At 47.3% G+C, this 18,058-nt stretch overlaps 1 protein-coding gene across 5 annotated transcripts in view; it reads right to left on the bottom strand.

Moving 5' to 3' along the window:
- acap3a (ArfGAP with coiled-coil, ankyrin repeat and PH domains 3a) overlaps positions 1 to 18,058 on the bottom strand; it is a 103,557-nt gene that overhangs the window by 62,570 nt on the left and 22,929 nt on the right. For all 5 annotated transcript variants that reach the window (XM_029246123.1, XM_029246124.1, XM_029246125.1 and 2 more), the window contains exon 2: positions 2,605 to 2,662. In XM_029246123.1, coding sequence (XP_029101956.1) covers positions 2,605 to 2,662 — 58 coding nt within the window. The remainder of the gene's footprint in view (positions 1 to 2,604; positions 2,663 to 18,058) is intronic.

Raw genomic sequence — 18,058 nt, 5'->3', positions numbered from 1 at the left:
AAACGTGCATCGCTTTTTACAGGTATTGATGAGCCTGGACAGCGTGACTCTGGGTGCTGTTGCCGGTCGAACCTGCAGCATCCGAGGTAGCCTTTCTGAGCCGATGACGCAAGTTGAGAGACCGGTGCTCGGCCAGGTAAAGTCGGTCCGATCGCCAGCGGGTCAGTGGACACTTATGTTCTCTCATCTTCCAAACGCTGCTTGACACAAGAGTCACATTGTGTGCGGTTAGCTCTCATTTTATCAGCCCATTGAGCATTAATGTCCGTGGCCTTTCGTGTCGCCGGCTAACTCGGCGTCACGGCGTCTCTTCATCCCCATCGCAAGGAGTGGTCAGAAGAAAAGGGGAAAGAGTGGTCAAGGACAGGGAATGTCCAGATAACCTGGGAACTTCATTCTCAACTTTTGACCACTCTGCACGTGTAACACGGTCAACCTCATACTACTGGTACCGTAAAGACACTGAATACAGTAGCTTTACACATGTAGGTGCAATTCCAGCTTGTTTATGATAATGATGATAATCTGGGGGAAATTCAGACTCAGACTTCTGCGGCGATGGCGCCAAATGCAGCTCATGTCTTTGGCGTATGGGATGAAACCAGAGCACCTGGAGGAACCCTACAAGAACATGGGGAGAACATGCGTTTGCCACACAGAGTGAGCAGGGATAAAACTCATGTTTCTAGTACTGTCCCGGCACTGTGGGGAAACAATATGCTACTGTTACATAATAATGCCATTACTGGCGATAACATATGAAGAACTGAACTCAATATTCCATCCATCCAATGTCAATAACCACCTGTTCTGAGCAGGGTTGCCATGAACTGGAGCCTAAGGACTGGGCACAAGGCTAAGGCGGTGGTACACCCTGGACAGGACGCCAGTCCATCACAGGGTAGCCACACACACAAAAACACACACTCTCACCCATTCACACATGAAGGAGATTTAGAGTCACCAAATCACCTGAACTGTATGTCTTTGGACTGTGGGAGGAAACCAGAGCACTGAAAGGAAACCCACACAGACATGGAAAGAAGGTGCAAACTACACACAGGCTGAGCGAAGGTCAAACCCGTGTTATTGGCGCCACTGAGACAGAGCTGGTGTCACATTCATTGCAGGATCATGTTTGCAGGATTTTTGGTTAACTAATAAATAAGTAGTAGAAATGAATGAGGATGTTATGGAGGTGAAACCTGGAACTGGACTGAAACAGGCTGAAAATTCACATGCAACTTAGTACTCCTGTCGCCAGCCCTGCTCCTGTTCCACCGCCTTCCTTTGCAGAATTCATTATGAGTGCAGGGGGGTCAGAGTGCTTGGCCCAAAAGGAACGGCCATGTAGCATCTCTCTGGCCACAATTAAGCAGGCCCAGATGTCCAGGCGCCAGCCCATAACACATCATTAGTCCCTGACACAATTACACAGGTTTCATTACCGGTAATTAACCCTGCATGGTGTTTCCTTAATGTAATTCCGTGCCATTGAACATACAAGCGGAGGTGTGGTGGTGCAGTGGGTTTGGCTGGGTTCTGCTCTCTAGAGGGTCTGGGGTTCGAGTCCTGCTTGGGGTGCCTTGTGATGGACTAGCATCCCATCCTGGGTGTGTACCTTCCCCCTCCAGCCCTATGCCCTGTGTTGTTGGGTTAAGCTCTGGCTTGCTGCAACCCCCCTGCCTCCTTTGGCCAAGCAGTTTCAGCCTGTGTGTGTGAGAACGTCCATGATGCACAGGGTGGTAGGAGATGCCTTAGGAATCAAACAGGAAATTCTTTCATACGAACAAAACAACATCAAGTGCTGATGTGTGTTGTCCAGGATAATTGATGCCAGCCTGTTTGGACATGTGGAGTTTCGTGAAAATGAAATTTCAGGAGGGAAGTATGAGCCCAGGCCCTGGCCACGCCCACCTGTTTATGAAAAGCCGGTTAACCTTTGTGCGCCAGCATGCAGCATTCCACAAACCTCCCAACAGCCCACATCCACCTGTCTTTTACCAAAAAGTATCCCGACCAGGAGGCCTTAACAACCTCTCTGGGCACCAGGTCAAATCTCTCCAGCAGACTGAAAATCAAGATGGAACGCACACTGAACACTCGCACGAACAGCCTATCACCGTCTAATACTTTCAACTCCTTAAATGACTTATCAAAATAAGAGGACTAGGGAGGGATGGTGGCGTGATGGGTTTGGTCAGTATCCGCTGTGCGGCATGGCTAGGGTTCAAGCCCCACTTGGGGTGCCTTGTGGTGAACTGGTGGCCTGTCTAGGGTGTGTCTCCTCGGCCCTGTGCCCTGTGTTGCCATTGCAATTCCGTTTGGGACCGGTGGTTGATGACGATGATGAATGGGAATAAGTGACTTTAAATATAATGTGTAAAACTCAACTCTTCTCCTTCTGCCTGCACTGCAGGAACAAAGAGTTTCAGTGTAAAAGTTGAAGGCCAACAGGCCCTTGTTTGGCCACGCTCAACTTTGGGGTTGTGTGTAACGCTTCCCTAGAGAGTTCGGTGAAGCTGCATGTGCTCAGGTCACAACTGAGAGCTCAGGAAAACAATCTGAAATGATAGATGCCAGATGACCAGTACTTAGCCTCACCTTATCCAGCTTCGCTTCGATCTCCACCACCTCCGTCTCCACTTCATCGATATTCGCCCTGCAAAGACACACATTTACAGCGATTAGTGTAAATACAAACTAAAACACTTACAAGGAGTCTTTGCTTCTTAGAAGGAGGTTTAACGAAGAGAGAGCAGAAAGCAACATAAATATGAAGAGGCCGCGGTCCACGCCACAACTGTATTTGCGGACGAACACGAGAATTACTGAACCGTTCGCTGGCTTTTCATTTAAATAGGGATTTTACAAATTATGTGTCTATGATTTAAAATTCAACTTTGGATAACCATTACCGGAGATATCATTTTACACGATAACAATTAGGTTGTGAGTTTGAGGCGCTGGATCTAATTTCCCACGTCCTTTGAGAGCGGGGAGGACAGATGGGGAGGTGAAGTGCAGGGCTCGGAGCGAGACACAGACACGCTCGGGCTGAGTCAGAGCGCTAATCATAATTTATTTCTAATTCCATCATTTTTGTGGGAAGGATCAGCGCTGAGGTCGCATTCTTTGCGGAGGTCGGGGCACCCGCTACGAGGGCGCCGGGGAGCAGGGGTGCTGGGGAGGGAGGGCCTAGACATAACACAGGAGCTCGGTCACCCAAGCCCTGCTCTCTGCCCCCTATCTGAGGATACCCCACCCAACACCCCTGTCCCTCGACACCAACACATGTCACACTCTGCAACACGTCTAGCCTCTGCAGAGGAAATGCCACACAGAATGGATCCAGAGTATATATACCATGACACAGCTCACATTGACTGGACCCATATGGGGCGTGTTGGGGAAAACCACGTTGACATTGTAACGGCACAAACGGAGGGACCGTGTTGTGTGGGGGGGAGGGTGGAGCGCAATGGTGTTTAGCGCACACGAGCTGAAGAGCGAGGTGGTTAAATGGGAACACCAGGGAACAGTAAAAGCCCACAATGCTCACTTCAGAAGATTTTTTCGTTTCCAGTATTTTCACCATATTCTCCCATTGCCATAACCCATGTAGAGATGTGAAGTCTTCAACCGATTTGCTGCAACTCGTCTTTGCGCTTTCGAAAAGTTATATGGCAAATTTAACATCCCGAAATCCCAACTTCACTTAGAATATAACAAAGAGGATCTTCGGACTAACCGTACCGATCGCACCGAGACTGGTCATCAGCTCTCGGCAGAACACACTCGTGCTCTGTTCGTACGTGTCACTGTCTGATGTAGTTCCAGGTTGTGCATCAGTGGCCAGGATTCATCGCGACGTAGGCCCTTCATGCGATAGATGCAACCACAGCCCTCTCTGGGGCACACCTTCTGGACCTGTCCTAAGGATCCCGATTCTTTACTTCAGTATTCGACACTCTGCCCAGCATTGTAGGTGTCATGGTTCCAGCCTCAATGTCAACAGCATTTTTTGGTGTTCTTCCTGGAGAAGCCACTGCGACCAAGTTGCCTTTGTATCTCTGTTGGGTCCTTGTCTTACCCTGAACTGCTGGAGAAATTGTACCCCCCCCACCCCATGTGCACTGGGACAGAGATCTGATGCATTTTTTTTCAAAACTGGAAAAGCAAACACTGATATTGTGGTGCTTGTGCAGAATTCTTCAGTGTTCAGCAATGTCTGTCTGTAGAGAAGGAAAAGCGCAAATTCACAGGATGCGGGAGATTCTTATACATGCTTTTCACTGCAGCTCGTGACTTGAACCTTATTTCTTGTTTATTTATTTATTTATTTATTAATTTTTTTTTTAGTTTTTTTATGTCAGTGGTAGTCGGGAATTGTTTCTAAATTACATGGGGTCACATAGTGCATTTTCTCTATAATTAGTCACTGTGTTTTATCCCTTGTAAAATCTTTTTTTTTTTTAAGAAAAAAAGCTCATACCAATGCACTCGGAGGACCCAGGTTCAAATTTCACCTCCTGCCATAGTACCCTTGAGAAGGGTACAAACTCTGATTTACTCTTCTAAAAATGACCCAGCTGTACGAACAAGAAAATCAGTGGAAGTAGCTTAACGCTGCAATTTAATTTGGAAGAAAAGTGTTTGATAAATGTAAAAGTACCGTGGGTGGAATAAGGTGGAAAGAGGTGAGCGGGAAGAGGTAAGCCAGAGCCCTGACCACCACACAACCCTCAAGTTCCTAAGAACGCGTTTCATATGAATCTACTTTTTCTACGTAACGCCACAGAGATGGAGTGGGAAATCTGAGTACGAACGAGGACTCAAATTGCAAACCCAGTTCTCCTCTAAATGCAAATCTTTGTAAGCTGTGACTCGGAAGAAGCAAGGCCGTGCTTTAAGCTCCTAACGGCCACGATGTCCTACCGCTCCGTTCAGCCGGGTTCACACTCGGAAGCACGCGTGGGCGTAGGGGAGGTTGCAGTCTGCCTGCATCCTTCTCTCCTGTCAGGCCAGGCCATAGTATGGAAACTCTTCAGGTGACGACTGTCAAAAACATCACGGAAAAGATGGACACAGCACCCCAAGCACGCTCCAAGAAGAAAGAAATTCGGTATGTAAAAAGAGTCAAGTGCCAGGCTCATTGAATCTTGCGTACGCTGTCTGCCTACCAGTCCAACATGGTTGTCTTGAGATCCCACAAACTGAAGTGTACAGAAGCCCGGAAGTTCACTGGTGACCCCCTCAGCGTATTGAACAATAAGTCCAGTGGCTCCTTTCCGTTCAGAAGCCAGCCAGCACATCTGACTGTCAGAGTTCCCGCTCCGCCTCGCCGAAAGCCAACGTTTCCTCAGCGCTGCCCTAACATTCTTCTTGTTGAGAGCACTTACACTATCCCTGGAGCAAAGCCTGCATGAAACCACCAGGGTGGAGCTGCACTCGTTCCGGTTTTCTACCCCAAACATGTAAATGTCATTTCTTTTAAGATGCATGGCCGCCAAGATTGCGCACTCATACAGCCCTGAGGTCTCATTCCCCATCACAGCAGAGAGAGAGAGAGAGAGAGAGAGAGAGAGAGAGAGAGAGAGGGAGAGCGATGAAGGGCGGAACAGAAAGAATGAGGCTCCTCCAACAAACCCCTCAGGAACTGCAAAAAATTCAGGAAGATGAGCAGCAACGTTCTGTCAGAATCCCACACAACATTGCCTCCGTTTCATCCCACAGGCTTTTGCTGCGCGACACAGCTCCGATGGAGGCACAAGGCAGAGATGATGTTTGGGTAGGTGTCAGTCTCATCACAGATGTAATTAGGACAAGGAGTGGGGTGGCTCATGGGACAGCTCATGGCCCTTTCTGGATGCCCTCCTCCCCCTCCCCCTCCACATCCTGTACTTGCTGCCCATTGGTTTTCAATAACAGACGCGTCAATATGGCCTTTTACCATGGCAACCTCCTAAGTAGCACCGAGTGGGAGAACAACGCCTACTCCACCGAGCCGAGCGGCAGACTGCCCAACTGGAAGACCTTCCCTACTGCATGCAATCGCTCCATCAATAAACTGCAGCCATCAATGAACCATCCACAAGCACTTATCCATTCCACAGCAGCGCCTACCTCCACCGCTCAATGAACACGTGGGTTCAGCAGCAATCAGGTGTGGTTACAACATCAATTTTTCTCATGCCCTAGCTAGACTCACTCCTTTGTGAACTCTCACATCACGAGCTCTACACGTGAATGAAGGTTGCCGGTGTTGGTCTCCGCACCCAAATAAATTAGTGGGCATGCTCCGCTCCACTTCCTTCCTTCTACCCTCTCTGAATTGGTCAACTTCATCGATGACTTACCCACCTTTAGGGATTCATCACAGGGGTGGAGGTCCACGATCATCTGCCGTTTATCCTTTGCAGGTTAACAACCAGTAGAGAGAAGATCAGGTCAATTTCAAGTGTTGCAGACTCACAGGAGCGTTAAACTCCCCCAGCGGGGCGGCATAATTGGGCATTCCGCATTGGTGCCGCACCCTGAGCGCATGGAAGACAGCTGAGCCCGAAGGTAGCGAGTGCCACCTCGCAGAGCTGCTGGTGTGCATGGCTGAAGAGCAGGTGCGGCTGCACACTCAGGTACCGACCCCGAAAAAAACCGCAACAGCGGAGCCGGCTGAGACCCACTTCCGCTGTCAAAGCGGAACGCCGACTCGACGTGGGATTCATCCACAAAGCGGGTTCTTCTGAAAACATTTAGCAGACAACAGGAGGAGCAACAAAAAGCTTTGAAACGTTACAGCTTTGTTGTTGTCTCAGCGCAGCGTGCTGACAGTCAAACGCGTCGAATCGCGGTTATAGCGACGGACTTCAATTGGGGCTTTACGAAAAACAGCTACGGAGCAAAGTCTTTAATCTGTTTTGAGTGTCACGCAGCATTGTTTAAATGACTTCGCAGGACAGCATATGACCCACAAAAATAATTACTTTGGCTATTTATAGCAACAGTTATAGTCCACGTTTGAAGCAACATAAAGAAACATCACTGGTTATCTGAATGCATTCAGCGCAGACCCTATAGAAGATTTCCCTCTCATCTTCCATTGTTCCAAGCTCTCTGGTGGAGGAGGGGCACGGCCATCAGAGCCCAGCCGCTCAACGTGTGCCGGATGAGAGCATTTGTCTGAATATTGATTGCTTTGGCTTGCTAATTGAGCTTCTTTGTACAGCTGGCTGAGCGAGTCGTAATTTTTCTTCCACAAGGGTCCACGGGGGTCTTTCGGAGGTCCATCGTTGCCGTAGGTAGACCAGGAAATGGTTCGGTGTGAACCAGGCTCTTCTTTGTTACGGTCTGGACTGTTAGGACCATTTCAAATGCAGTTCCTGTTTCGGTGTGTGTGCGAGGGTGTTTTAAAATAGCCAGTGCTGCTGCTGACAAAAAAATCCAGGTTATGTGTTCTCCTGCAAGACACCAGCCCTCTTTCGATGCCCGAGGGCAACATGGAACTTGACTTCCAACGAGCACGCTGCGGCAGGGGCCTGGAACCTGTCAGAGCCGTTCGAGAGCATGCTGCTAATACCGCAGATCTGCGCAAGGCATGTGCGTGTACTCGCTTACCCACTCCATGTTTCAGCCCTTGTCAATCGACTCCATCAGCGACGCATTCGATGCTCCTCCCGCACCGGGGTTTTTCCAGCTTATGACATTGAAAGGAGCATCTTTGTCACCTTCATTGGCAGCCATTGTTCGCCCCGGAGGTGTGCTGCCTCTGGCAGGTTGGCCAAAAAAGAGTGACGGAGGCAGCTAGCAGAGAACATTCCTGTTCTGGTGCCCGGTGGAACAAGACCCCACCAAACGCCCCTCCGTGAGGGTGGGGAACGAGTTACCCAAGTTGAACCCTTTCTTCTTTAGCCAGTAAAAATTGCCCAGCTACATGAAGTGTCTATTAAAATGAGTAATTTTTCACTCAGAGATAGACAACTCATCAACTCTTAGTCAGTGTGATTAAAAAAAATGAAAAAATTAATATCCCCAATTCTAAGTAGCCTTGCAATCTTTAAACCAAACATGATTTCCAAAGTCATAAAAAACAAACGCAGGTATTGACCCTCTAGATACCGTAATGGAAAAAACAGTGAAATGCCGATAATTATTTAGTCTAAACTTAAAGACCAATTAAACAGAACCGTACAAGCTCACCAGTAAACTTTGACTCAGGACTTGACTAAAATTCCATTCCTGGGAATTGCAGCATCAAAAACTTCCCAACCTGGATGGAGTGATAGTTACAAAAGCACGGTTATACGAGTACAGTAGACCCCCCCTCACCCGCAGGTTTGCATTCCGCAGTTTCAGTTACCTGCGGTCAACTGCAGTCCGAAAATATTAATTGGAAAATTCCAGAAATGGACAATTCATAAGTTTTAAACTGTGCGTGGGGGGTGCGGTGGCGCAGTGGGTCGGACCGGGTCCTGCTCTCTGGTGGGTCTGGGGTTCGAGTCCTGGTCGGGGTGCCTTGCGATGAACTGACATCCCGTCCTGGGTGTATCCCCTTCCCCTCCAGCCTTGCACCCTGTGTTGCTAGGTTAGACTCTGGCTTGCTGTGACCCTGCCTGGGACAAGCAGCTTCAGAGTGTGTGTGTGTGTGTGTGTGTGTGTGTGTGTGTGTGTGTGTGTGTGTGTGTGTGTGTGTGTTATGAGGACTTGGGCACTGGTCCTTAGTTTTCTTTCTTCTGTATAGGAAAAAACATAGTATACTGTATATAGGGTTCGGTACTATCTGCGGTTTCAGGCATCCGTTGGGGGTCTTGGAACATATCCCCCGCGGATAAGGGGGGAATACTGTATTTCACTACGGTGTTCTTCTCAGCCAATATTTCAAAAGTTATGTTTTTACAGAGCCACCGTCTGTGGAAACCTTGCACGCTTTTGGCATCGGAGATACGGCACTCGGTGGTGTGTAACCACCGGGGGCAGAAAGTCACGCCCCTGTGGCGGAGATCACTTCTCATCCCTGTGGTCAAGGTCTGCGCATGACACCCCCTGTGATGTTTCCCACAAATCCACTGGAATGCTGAGCTGGAATAGCCACATGGAAGGTAACATGCTTTCCGTGAGCAGACATGCAATTAAAAATATCCACAGTCAGCAAATATATCAAACGGTTATGGTCCCTGCTATCCAGCACGCTAGTATTCTGGAAGCTGGGCAGGCTTCTGAAACACTTAGCGCTGGAGCCAGCGGGTAATACTCAGACAGCACTATTTAGCCTTTGTAGTTAAATATAGCAAGCAGAGAAGATTTTTGCGATCACAGGCAGGAATACTACATCCAGAGTGGAAAAAAACCGCGAACAGCATAAGCAGCTGGTGACAGAGTCTTGTGGTAAGTTCGTACAAAACCTGCCGTTCATCCCTGTATTTCCGCAGAGAGGGTTCTAAAGAACTGACCATGACATAACTAACAAACTGCACAGGTCCCAAAGGGCGCCATCTGCTCAGGGCGAGGCCCAAAGTACAATGAGAGTGGCAGAGGAAATCTGAGGATCACGGGAAAAAAGGCAGGCTCAACGCGCGGTTTCTGAGCGGAACGACTACATTCGGAGAGCAGATATTGGCCCAGCAAGGTCTTTGCTGCGGATGAAGTATCCGAATGCTTCAGCAGGATCCAAGGCGCAATCATCCCTTGTATGCTTTTGTTAATCACATACGCTCTGTGGGAACGTTTGAGACACACTTGTAATTGTGACAATTGCACAACCACTGGGGTGCAGGCCTGTCGCCCCTGGGAACTCATCTCTTCCCATCCTGCTACCGGTCTTCTTTCCAGATGCAAGAAAACCTCTTTCAAACATCTTTGCATCTTCTGCACGGACGCAAAGAACAACAGCGGAGCCCAACGTTTAATCCACAGACATGCTGTAACACACATCTGCCCTAATGGCTTGGTACAGCCTCCAGGTCACCGAGGCTCTTACATGTCCCGGTGATGCCATCAGATGGCGTATCGCTTCAGCTGCTCCCCGTACAGTATTCCCAATCCCCCGCCCCGAACGCAGGTCTCTCGCCCCAATCTACAAGCTAGTACACACACCAAGTCCTGCTCGCTGGCCCACGCCTGCTGTTTACTTACAGTTGCCTGAGCAATCTCTTCCAGTGCCCTTGCCTCCACCTCCACCCCCAACATGCACATGCACACACACACACACACACGTTTCTCCGTTCACTGAATCCAAAGTAGGCAACTCCATGGAAACGATTTGCCGAGCTCTGTTTCCCTGGCAACCGGCATATGCGCTCACCACAGTGTCAACCCCACCCTCTTCCGTCCTCTGACTAGTCACCGCTGACCAATATGTTTATTTTCGAATTTTCTCTCGGAAGGCCCGTCGACTCGGATCTGTGCTCCCTGGCGCTCATCTGCAGCACATCGACCCTAGGTCGCAACGGGATGCGCAGCAGGGCACGAATGGCCCCCAGCGTGGCTGGCGTTGATGCAGAGCACGTTAGCCTTTGTGGTCCAGCAAGCATTTGTCCGCTGAGCGGTAGAATCAAATGCCGAAAAGAATTTTTATTGCAAAACCTGATGATACCATTATGGCTGGAAATAGTAAGGGTGGAAAAACCAGAGAAAAAGGCAGATTTATTCAATGTGTTTAAAAATACATGGCACAAGTACCATAAAAATTTGAATTCGGAATTTATTTATCTAGTTTTGATAGTGAACGATAATTTAATGAAACATCTGCGCGATCTTTGAAGGACCGTCCCACCATTTCTGTCTTCCGCGTCTTCCGCTTGCATGTCCAAAAAGACCCGATTTCCCCCAGGGCCGGATTTGTCCAAGGCGCTCCGAAGTACTGGCACCGACAGCCCTCTCTGACGCCCGGCCACACTCGTCTCCCGAGTCGGTCAGGATCTGAAAAGAATCGTCTCAGGGCTCCCCGCCAGTTTTGCCACAGAGCAGAGGAGGGGAACGGCCGCTGCCAGCTGACAGGAGGCTCACATTATCAGGACACCTGTGGATCCGTGGCGGTTGCACACAACAGTCCCCCCATTCACTGCTTCCCTTCAGCTGCGTCTCACACAGCGGTTCACTGTTTCCAGGACCAGCTGAAAACGCTGAAAAAGCTACGACACGCAAGCTACAAAAAATGAGCATTTGATGGAGGTAAACTGTCTCCGAGCAACATCGCCTAGGATATATAATCGAAAGCATGACTGCTGTACATCTATATGCATATTCATATTCATTTACACTGTTCTCCAAAGTGGCAATACAATGATTCACCTATTTAAGCAGTTTCATTTTTACTCAATCAGTTCAGGGAAAGTACCTTGTTCAAGGGTACTAAAGCAGAAGTTGGGATCAAGACCTGGACCTTTGGAGGGCAAGGCAGTGAATGTAACCACTTGTGCCACCCGCTTCCACCATTCATTTTTCAATCATGGTTGTGTTTTTGCAGCAGAAGTTCTCACGAGAAGACACAGTCTCAAACTTACTGCATGTAAAAAAAAAAAATTCAAGAGGGGTGTTAGCTCTGGAAGGTGCTGAAAGCTTCCAGAAGCCCAGACAGCCCTGCGGAGTCCGAACCTCAGAGTTTTGCACCCTCTCACTTCCGGCCCCAGCGCTCGCAGCAAAGTACGTCTGACCTCTCCTAAGGAAGGGCTGCAGAAGCACACGGCCGGGGGCCGGAACATCTACATCCTCTTCCCAGCTTGACAGGTCCTGCGTGCGTTCACAGCGAGAGACGCTGGCGCTCAGCCGAACCGGCTGCCAAGCAGCGTCTCCAGACACAGACGATGGAGTTTTGAAGAAAAACAGCTTCCTTCTCACCATCCCTCTCCTAATGGTGTGAAGAACAGGAATGGACACGGGTGGGGGAGGGACCCAAGGGTGGGGAGGTTCTTCTTGTTTGCCTTACTGTGCGTTCCCCTCCTCTCTGTCTGCAAGCTGAACTCCTTCCAACGTCAACATGTAGATGTCAGACATTGCCCCTCCACTGCTTTTCATCTGGCCAATGAACCCCTCCATCCCTGAGGCTCAGCCACAATAACAAACTCCCCTTCGGCATGCGCCATCCTACACCGTTGCAGACCCCGCTCACGTTTGCTGCCGATTACAATGCATCTGTGGCATTTCCCCTGGGTCCTCCTTCTGAACTAAATAAGTCCAAGCTGCTCAGAGTCAGGCAGCCTTAAAGCAGAGACACCCAGCAGAAACCTTATCAGGGCTCATTCTGAGAAAAAAACGAAAACCTAAATCACAAGCCAACTAGTGCAAAGGAAAAAGAACTACAACAGTTACTTAAACGGAAAAAGAACTCAACGTAGGTGGACTCCATTCGTGTGGCTAAAGAAGAACATGGCGATCAGGAAAGGCTCTTCTGAAAGGTATGGGATCCGTTGGAAAAGAGACGTTTCATTTTCCAATGCAGGGAACTGCTTCCGATGACTTGTCTGGCAACGTGCACGATATACGACTTCTCTTTTTAAAACAAAACAAGTTTCCCCATTGGCAGGCTGGATACGCCTGTACCTTATTGAGCAGCAAACAGTGAAGTTCTCCCCTCCCTTGACAAAGCTCTTAAAATGTGGACGTTTCAAGGAGACAAATCCCCGTCTCATAGATCCTACCCTTGTGTCCCACAGAGTGAAAGAACACTTTTATCAATCTGTCTACACACATCGTACCTGTACAGAGAGAGGAACGGGGCAGTATTCTTGAGTCAAGAGTTCCAATCTCTTACAATGGCTTTGTTTTGAGGTAAGCCAGTGCAAAACCCAGTCCTAATCTCCGCAGGCATGGTATTTAGTGTGAATGGTACACATATCTAACCCTACGTTTCCTCTCACTCTGCTCAGAACAGCAGCTAAAGGAATTTCTAGAGTTCAGAAGACCAAGCTAAAGATGCTGTTTAAAAACAAAATGTGGTTGCTCTTTAGCAAACAGCCCAGCGGGCAGCCAGTTTGTTTGGCTGGGGCACATTTTTAGACTGTGATGCGGCCACCACAAAGGCCACCGCTATGTATATTCGGGGCTGCCTGCTGAGTGCGGCATTGCAAGGTGTGGCTCGCTTTTGAATTCCAAACTTCATAATAACAACCATCCCCTATGTTTTGAACAAAGACAATGGACACAGGTGGGTGCTGATACCGTCCTCTAATGATCAGAGACCTTTCACGTCTAAAGACCTTCCAAGAGGCTGAGTGTCCAGATCATTTAGTGTGCTGGGATGTCTGCAAAAGTCACACATAGGTAAAGGTCTCTGCTCAAAAGCAAACTTTCTCCTTCTTCATTGCCTCTTTGCACTACCAACATTTGGTTTGCACATTTTTTGAAGCTGCAAAACTTTCCATTAATTATTGATTTTGAACTGCATTTTCTTCACTTGTCTGTCGTCGTAAATTTGTTGCACAGGAAACAACTGCATTTCTGCATCCAGCCATACAGTGCCAGTGTAGGGCACCCCAAAAGCGTAGGATGGGAGACTGGATTAATTCAATTTTCAATGCATTATTCACTTATTATAGTTATATTTGAGACTTTTATGGAACCCACCCAGCAAATAAATCAAGGCACGTCTCTATAAATAAGCTTTTATTTATAATAGAGGTAATAAACTGAAAGTGTTCAGATGCTGACAAATGAAGCACCTGGCGTTTTAAGTTAAAAAAGATAATAAAAGAAAAATCTGGTGATGGGCTGGCATCCCATCCAAAGTGTTATGGTTAGGGTTAGGGTTTCCTCAACAGACTTTCCAAGGATTGACTTTGGCATACAGTGCCCCTGCATCAGACAAGTAAATAAGTAAAAGTCTGACAGCAAATTCTAATTCATTACAGCTTTGTGTGAAGTTCCTACTGAACCTAGCCTTTGAATAAATCTGTGGATGTTTGTATTAAGCTTTATTGATTGTGATTGCATTTATGGTAGAATTTCTTAACAAACTGATTTACTGAAATGTTCGCAACCTGGATAACCAGTGAAATACAGGAGCTGTTGAACCTGCACTTTTGAGGAGTCAAAGCAGTAAAAGCCACCGAGAATCCAGGCAGAGGGAGAGGGGGGGTAACCCCAGACCACCTTTATCCAGTCCCTTCTTACGTCACTGCACATCTAAGCTCATTCAGTCAGTGCTCAGAATTGTGCAACATGAGCAGACAGGAAGGATGCAACAATTCTCTCAGCTAACGCCATGGTGACAGCATCATTCCATCACGAGTGCTGAAAACACGCAACGTCGGGGGTGGATGCCAGGCGCCAGATCTCATGGACCACTCTGGAAACTGCTTACTCCATTTCCGCAGAAGGAAAAACTGGAGAGGAAATTATGAGACTGGTGAAAGGAGTATAACCGGATGCTTCACACAAGGACAACGTGTTTACAAATTTGGAGCAAAAAAGGGTTCGGTAGATCTCTCATTTGGGGGAGCAGCGCACCGATGCAAAATAGGATTCAAAAAGTGGATGTGCTTGGTTAGCTTGGCTCTGTGTGTGCTATATGTACTCTAACAAATGTGTACTACAGTCAGCATCCAGTTAAGCTGCAGAATTCATTGAGCTCCTGCCACCTTCACATAGAGATCCTTATAAATTAAAGGAGGTGGAATGAATTACTTTAAGGAGAAAGAATGAGAGAATTTTTTAAATCACTCATTACTCATTACTGTTTTTCCATTGTAGGGTCAGAGTGGTCCAAAGCCTATCCTAGAAGCACAGCGAGCTAGGCTAGGGAGGGTACGAGGAACCTCTGGCCCATCGGGATAGGAGCTCAGGGACAACCTTTTCCTGTGGATATGATCAATAGGCATACAGAGACAGCAGAAAGGCAAACGGTGCTGGGATTCTGGGTTTCATGTCACAGAAAGCTCGGCTTTGTTATGCCTAAGGCAGACAGCTGAAGCATCCAGGCTACTCGGACACACATGCCTCCACACTCCATTGTGGCAGAGAACGCATGCGAAGATGCCAAATGTCACCAAGACCTGCTTACCCAAAACAAACCCCTGCCTGGAACAGGAAGATACGATTTACACAAGTCACACTTGTTTACTGGATTCTGGGAGAGGGATGGGCTTTGTTGACATGCTACAGTCCTAGTGCACAAAACTGGTGGTCTGTAGCCAAAGTATTATGCTATACACAGAAACTATTAGATAAGCATTGGTTTCTCAGGCTCTACAAAGCCAAAAAGGAGACTTTCAGATTGCTGAAATACTGTAAGTCAACAGGAACGTGATTTATTTTGGGTTCTCCAACAACTGTGCAGCCGTCCATACAATATATTCCAAGTGGAAATTGTGAGACCAGTAAGGAAAGTACCTTGATTCTATTGGGAGTGTTTACCACCCATCGCTTTCTCCCAAATAACAGCAGCAATACAATTAGTCAGAGCCTCTTGTTCACATAGTCTTGGCATCTGTTACAACTAAGCAAAATGACTAACATTAGGCTTATTTGTGGTCATCATATCAATACAGAGTCATGCGTAGGCCCCTGGTGTGTAATAGAAAAAGGAATGTCCACAAGACCACTGGAAAAGAGGTCACTCACGAACTGCACTCACCAGTTCTGCAAAGCACTGCAGGTCTTGGTGTGGAAAAGCCCTCATCAAAGTGCTCCTGTTTCGGTCAGAATGTCCTTTTTGTGGATATTTCACAACGATCTTGCACGGGCCTCTTCTATCATCCTCATTTCACGAGCACATTTGGTGCCGCTAATGTTACTCCTTCCTTCGCAGACATTTCAAGTTAACTAGGACAGCTTTCAAACAGATGTCGATAATACTCCGCAGTTTCAGAAGGTCATGCTTCACACACTTCAAATTCTGCAAGGCCATCTTCACTTTGATCCACAGATACATTCATGGCTCAGGGCACGATAAAATGATTTTTTTTGGTTATATCGGTTATTGTTACACCATCATTTTGTCAATGGTCAGGCTGAGGTATTCCTGTATACCTTCTGTTTAACATATGGTGTGCAGCCTTGGTTAAGAGAAAGCTTTGTTCAAATAGATGCTAGACCATGAAAGCCTCAATTAAGCTAATAAAAACAATAAGACACAGAACCCAACCGGGGGGTTAAGTGAAGAAAGAGGAAACTCTGCAGTCCAAACAAAAGCCTACAACAGCATCGCTAACGTCATAGTTGTTTGTATTTTCTCTGCAAATTCTGTTGGGATTTCATTGTTAGCGCTGACTGTTAGTGTAATTGCAAGAGGCTAAGCACTGTGAGCCAGGAGCTTATCTGCAAATCCGACAGGACTACGACCACATGGCTGGTGGACGCCGGCACTGAGCCCAGGGTTTTCCAGGACATGGGCCGAGAAAAAGTGGGTGATCACTGATAATGAATTCAGAGCACGTTTTTTGGCACACAATGGAAATCCCATCCATACTCCAGCACTGACCACACGTCCATAACCTTGCCCATTACTTCATCACTTCGATGACTTGTGACTGTATCAAAGTACATCGTTTTGCACAACAATCTCACAGGAAGTAGTCATTTACCTGATGTTTTACGTGTTCCTGTGTTCTTCAAGAATGCGAATATGCTGTGAATGACTATTCTATGACCAAACTTCACATAGCAGGAACCACATGTCTTCACAAGATTCCCTCCATCATGTGAAAGGTTCAAGCTTCTTCTTAAATACCAGTGCCACAATGTTCGTAATATAGGCAAACTGCACTGACAAACCTTGGCTGACCAAGGTTGGGTGCTTGGGTTAAGCAAAGACTGAATCCAGCTCTAAGTGCCTTTGCTCCATTTCCATCACCGAGTTGCTTGATACCTGAACTTCACTTACATGCCCGTTATCCACATTTCTGGTGCCCTGTTTGCCAACTTCTTTGGAGTGAACCTCAGCTACCTAAACTCAAGGTCTTCGGTTTGACATATCTACAACTCAACGTGTGGCTTTGTGGGTCTTAGAAGAACAACAAAAAAAAAAAAAAATCAGAAAGAAAAAATAAACATGGACAATGTTCTTCATTTTAAAAGTTGACTCCTGAACTTTCTTTACATTGACTAACCTGTTCACTTTGACCAACTAATACCACCTAAACACCAGGTGAGGAGACTGAAGAATTAAACTGCCACATAGCTGAGCTGATGTCCACACACTAACATGCAAAGACACATCTATATGTCCCATGAGTCTTTGTTGATGAGGAAATGGTTTACTGTTTTCCTTTTTAAGATGACTTGATTACTTCTGCTTGAACAACTTCTCCTTTCTCCTTCCCAAAAATGGAGGATGTCCAAGTCATGAACTGGTAGGAGTGTGGGCTATACAGCGCTGTGGTGCAGAGGGGGTTTGTTTTCTCATCTGCTGGTTTCTTTGGCTTGGACAAAGAACATGCCGGGGAGCGGTGCTCTGTGCCTGAATCTGAAAATGACTTTTTCAGGCCACACATCCTCTGTGAGGTTGAGTTTTTTGCAGTGATACAGATCTGTGATTACAAATCTAGGTTGTGGAGATGTTTGGCCTTTGGTGGGAAACAACATCCTGGCACGCTTTAAATGTTCACTCACAGACATACAAAAGGCGCAGAAGAGAGACTGCAGAATATCTGAAAACCACAACCTGGCAGTATGTATCCATACTGCTTTCATTCATATTTTGGGTTTGTCCATAATAGTGGTCTGTCCTAAAAAAGCTTTGAGCACAGAGTGTCAGTGTGATTTGGATGTGAAACAGAATTTTAAGACAGGGTTTGACAAAAGTACCCATTTAAAAGACTGGCTGTGATACCAGCACCCCATGTGGATGGAAGCTGATGATAGCCTGCCATGACGGAGGAGATGTGCTGATGTGAACTGGGACATCAAGTTAACACTCATCTACAATGTTGTTATTATTAGTAGTAAATTGACTTAAAAGGCTTTTTTAATCTAGAATGCCCAAGAGGGGCGGGCAGCCACTGGCACTTGGATCCCCAGAGGTATTTTTTCTCCCTTGCCTTTCGGTTGGGAGTTTTTTGTTCCTTTCCTGTAAGGCCAGTAGGCACACTTATAGCTTTAATAACTACATCAATACCATAGTCATTTA

The sequence above is a fragment of the Scleropages formosus genome, chromosome 19 (genome assembly GCF_900964775.1).
Source record: "Scleropages formosus chromosome 19, fSclFor1.1, whole genome shotgun sequence".
In the NCBI taxonomy this organism is placed as follows: Eukaryota; Metazoa; Chordata; class Actinopteri; order Osteoglossiformes; family Osteoglossidae; genus Scleropages; species Scleropages formosus.
The sequence above is the reverse complement of the archived record's forward strand: the minus strand, read 5'-3'. Positions and strand labels throughout refer to the sequence as shown.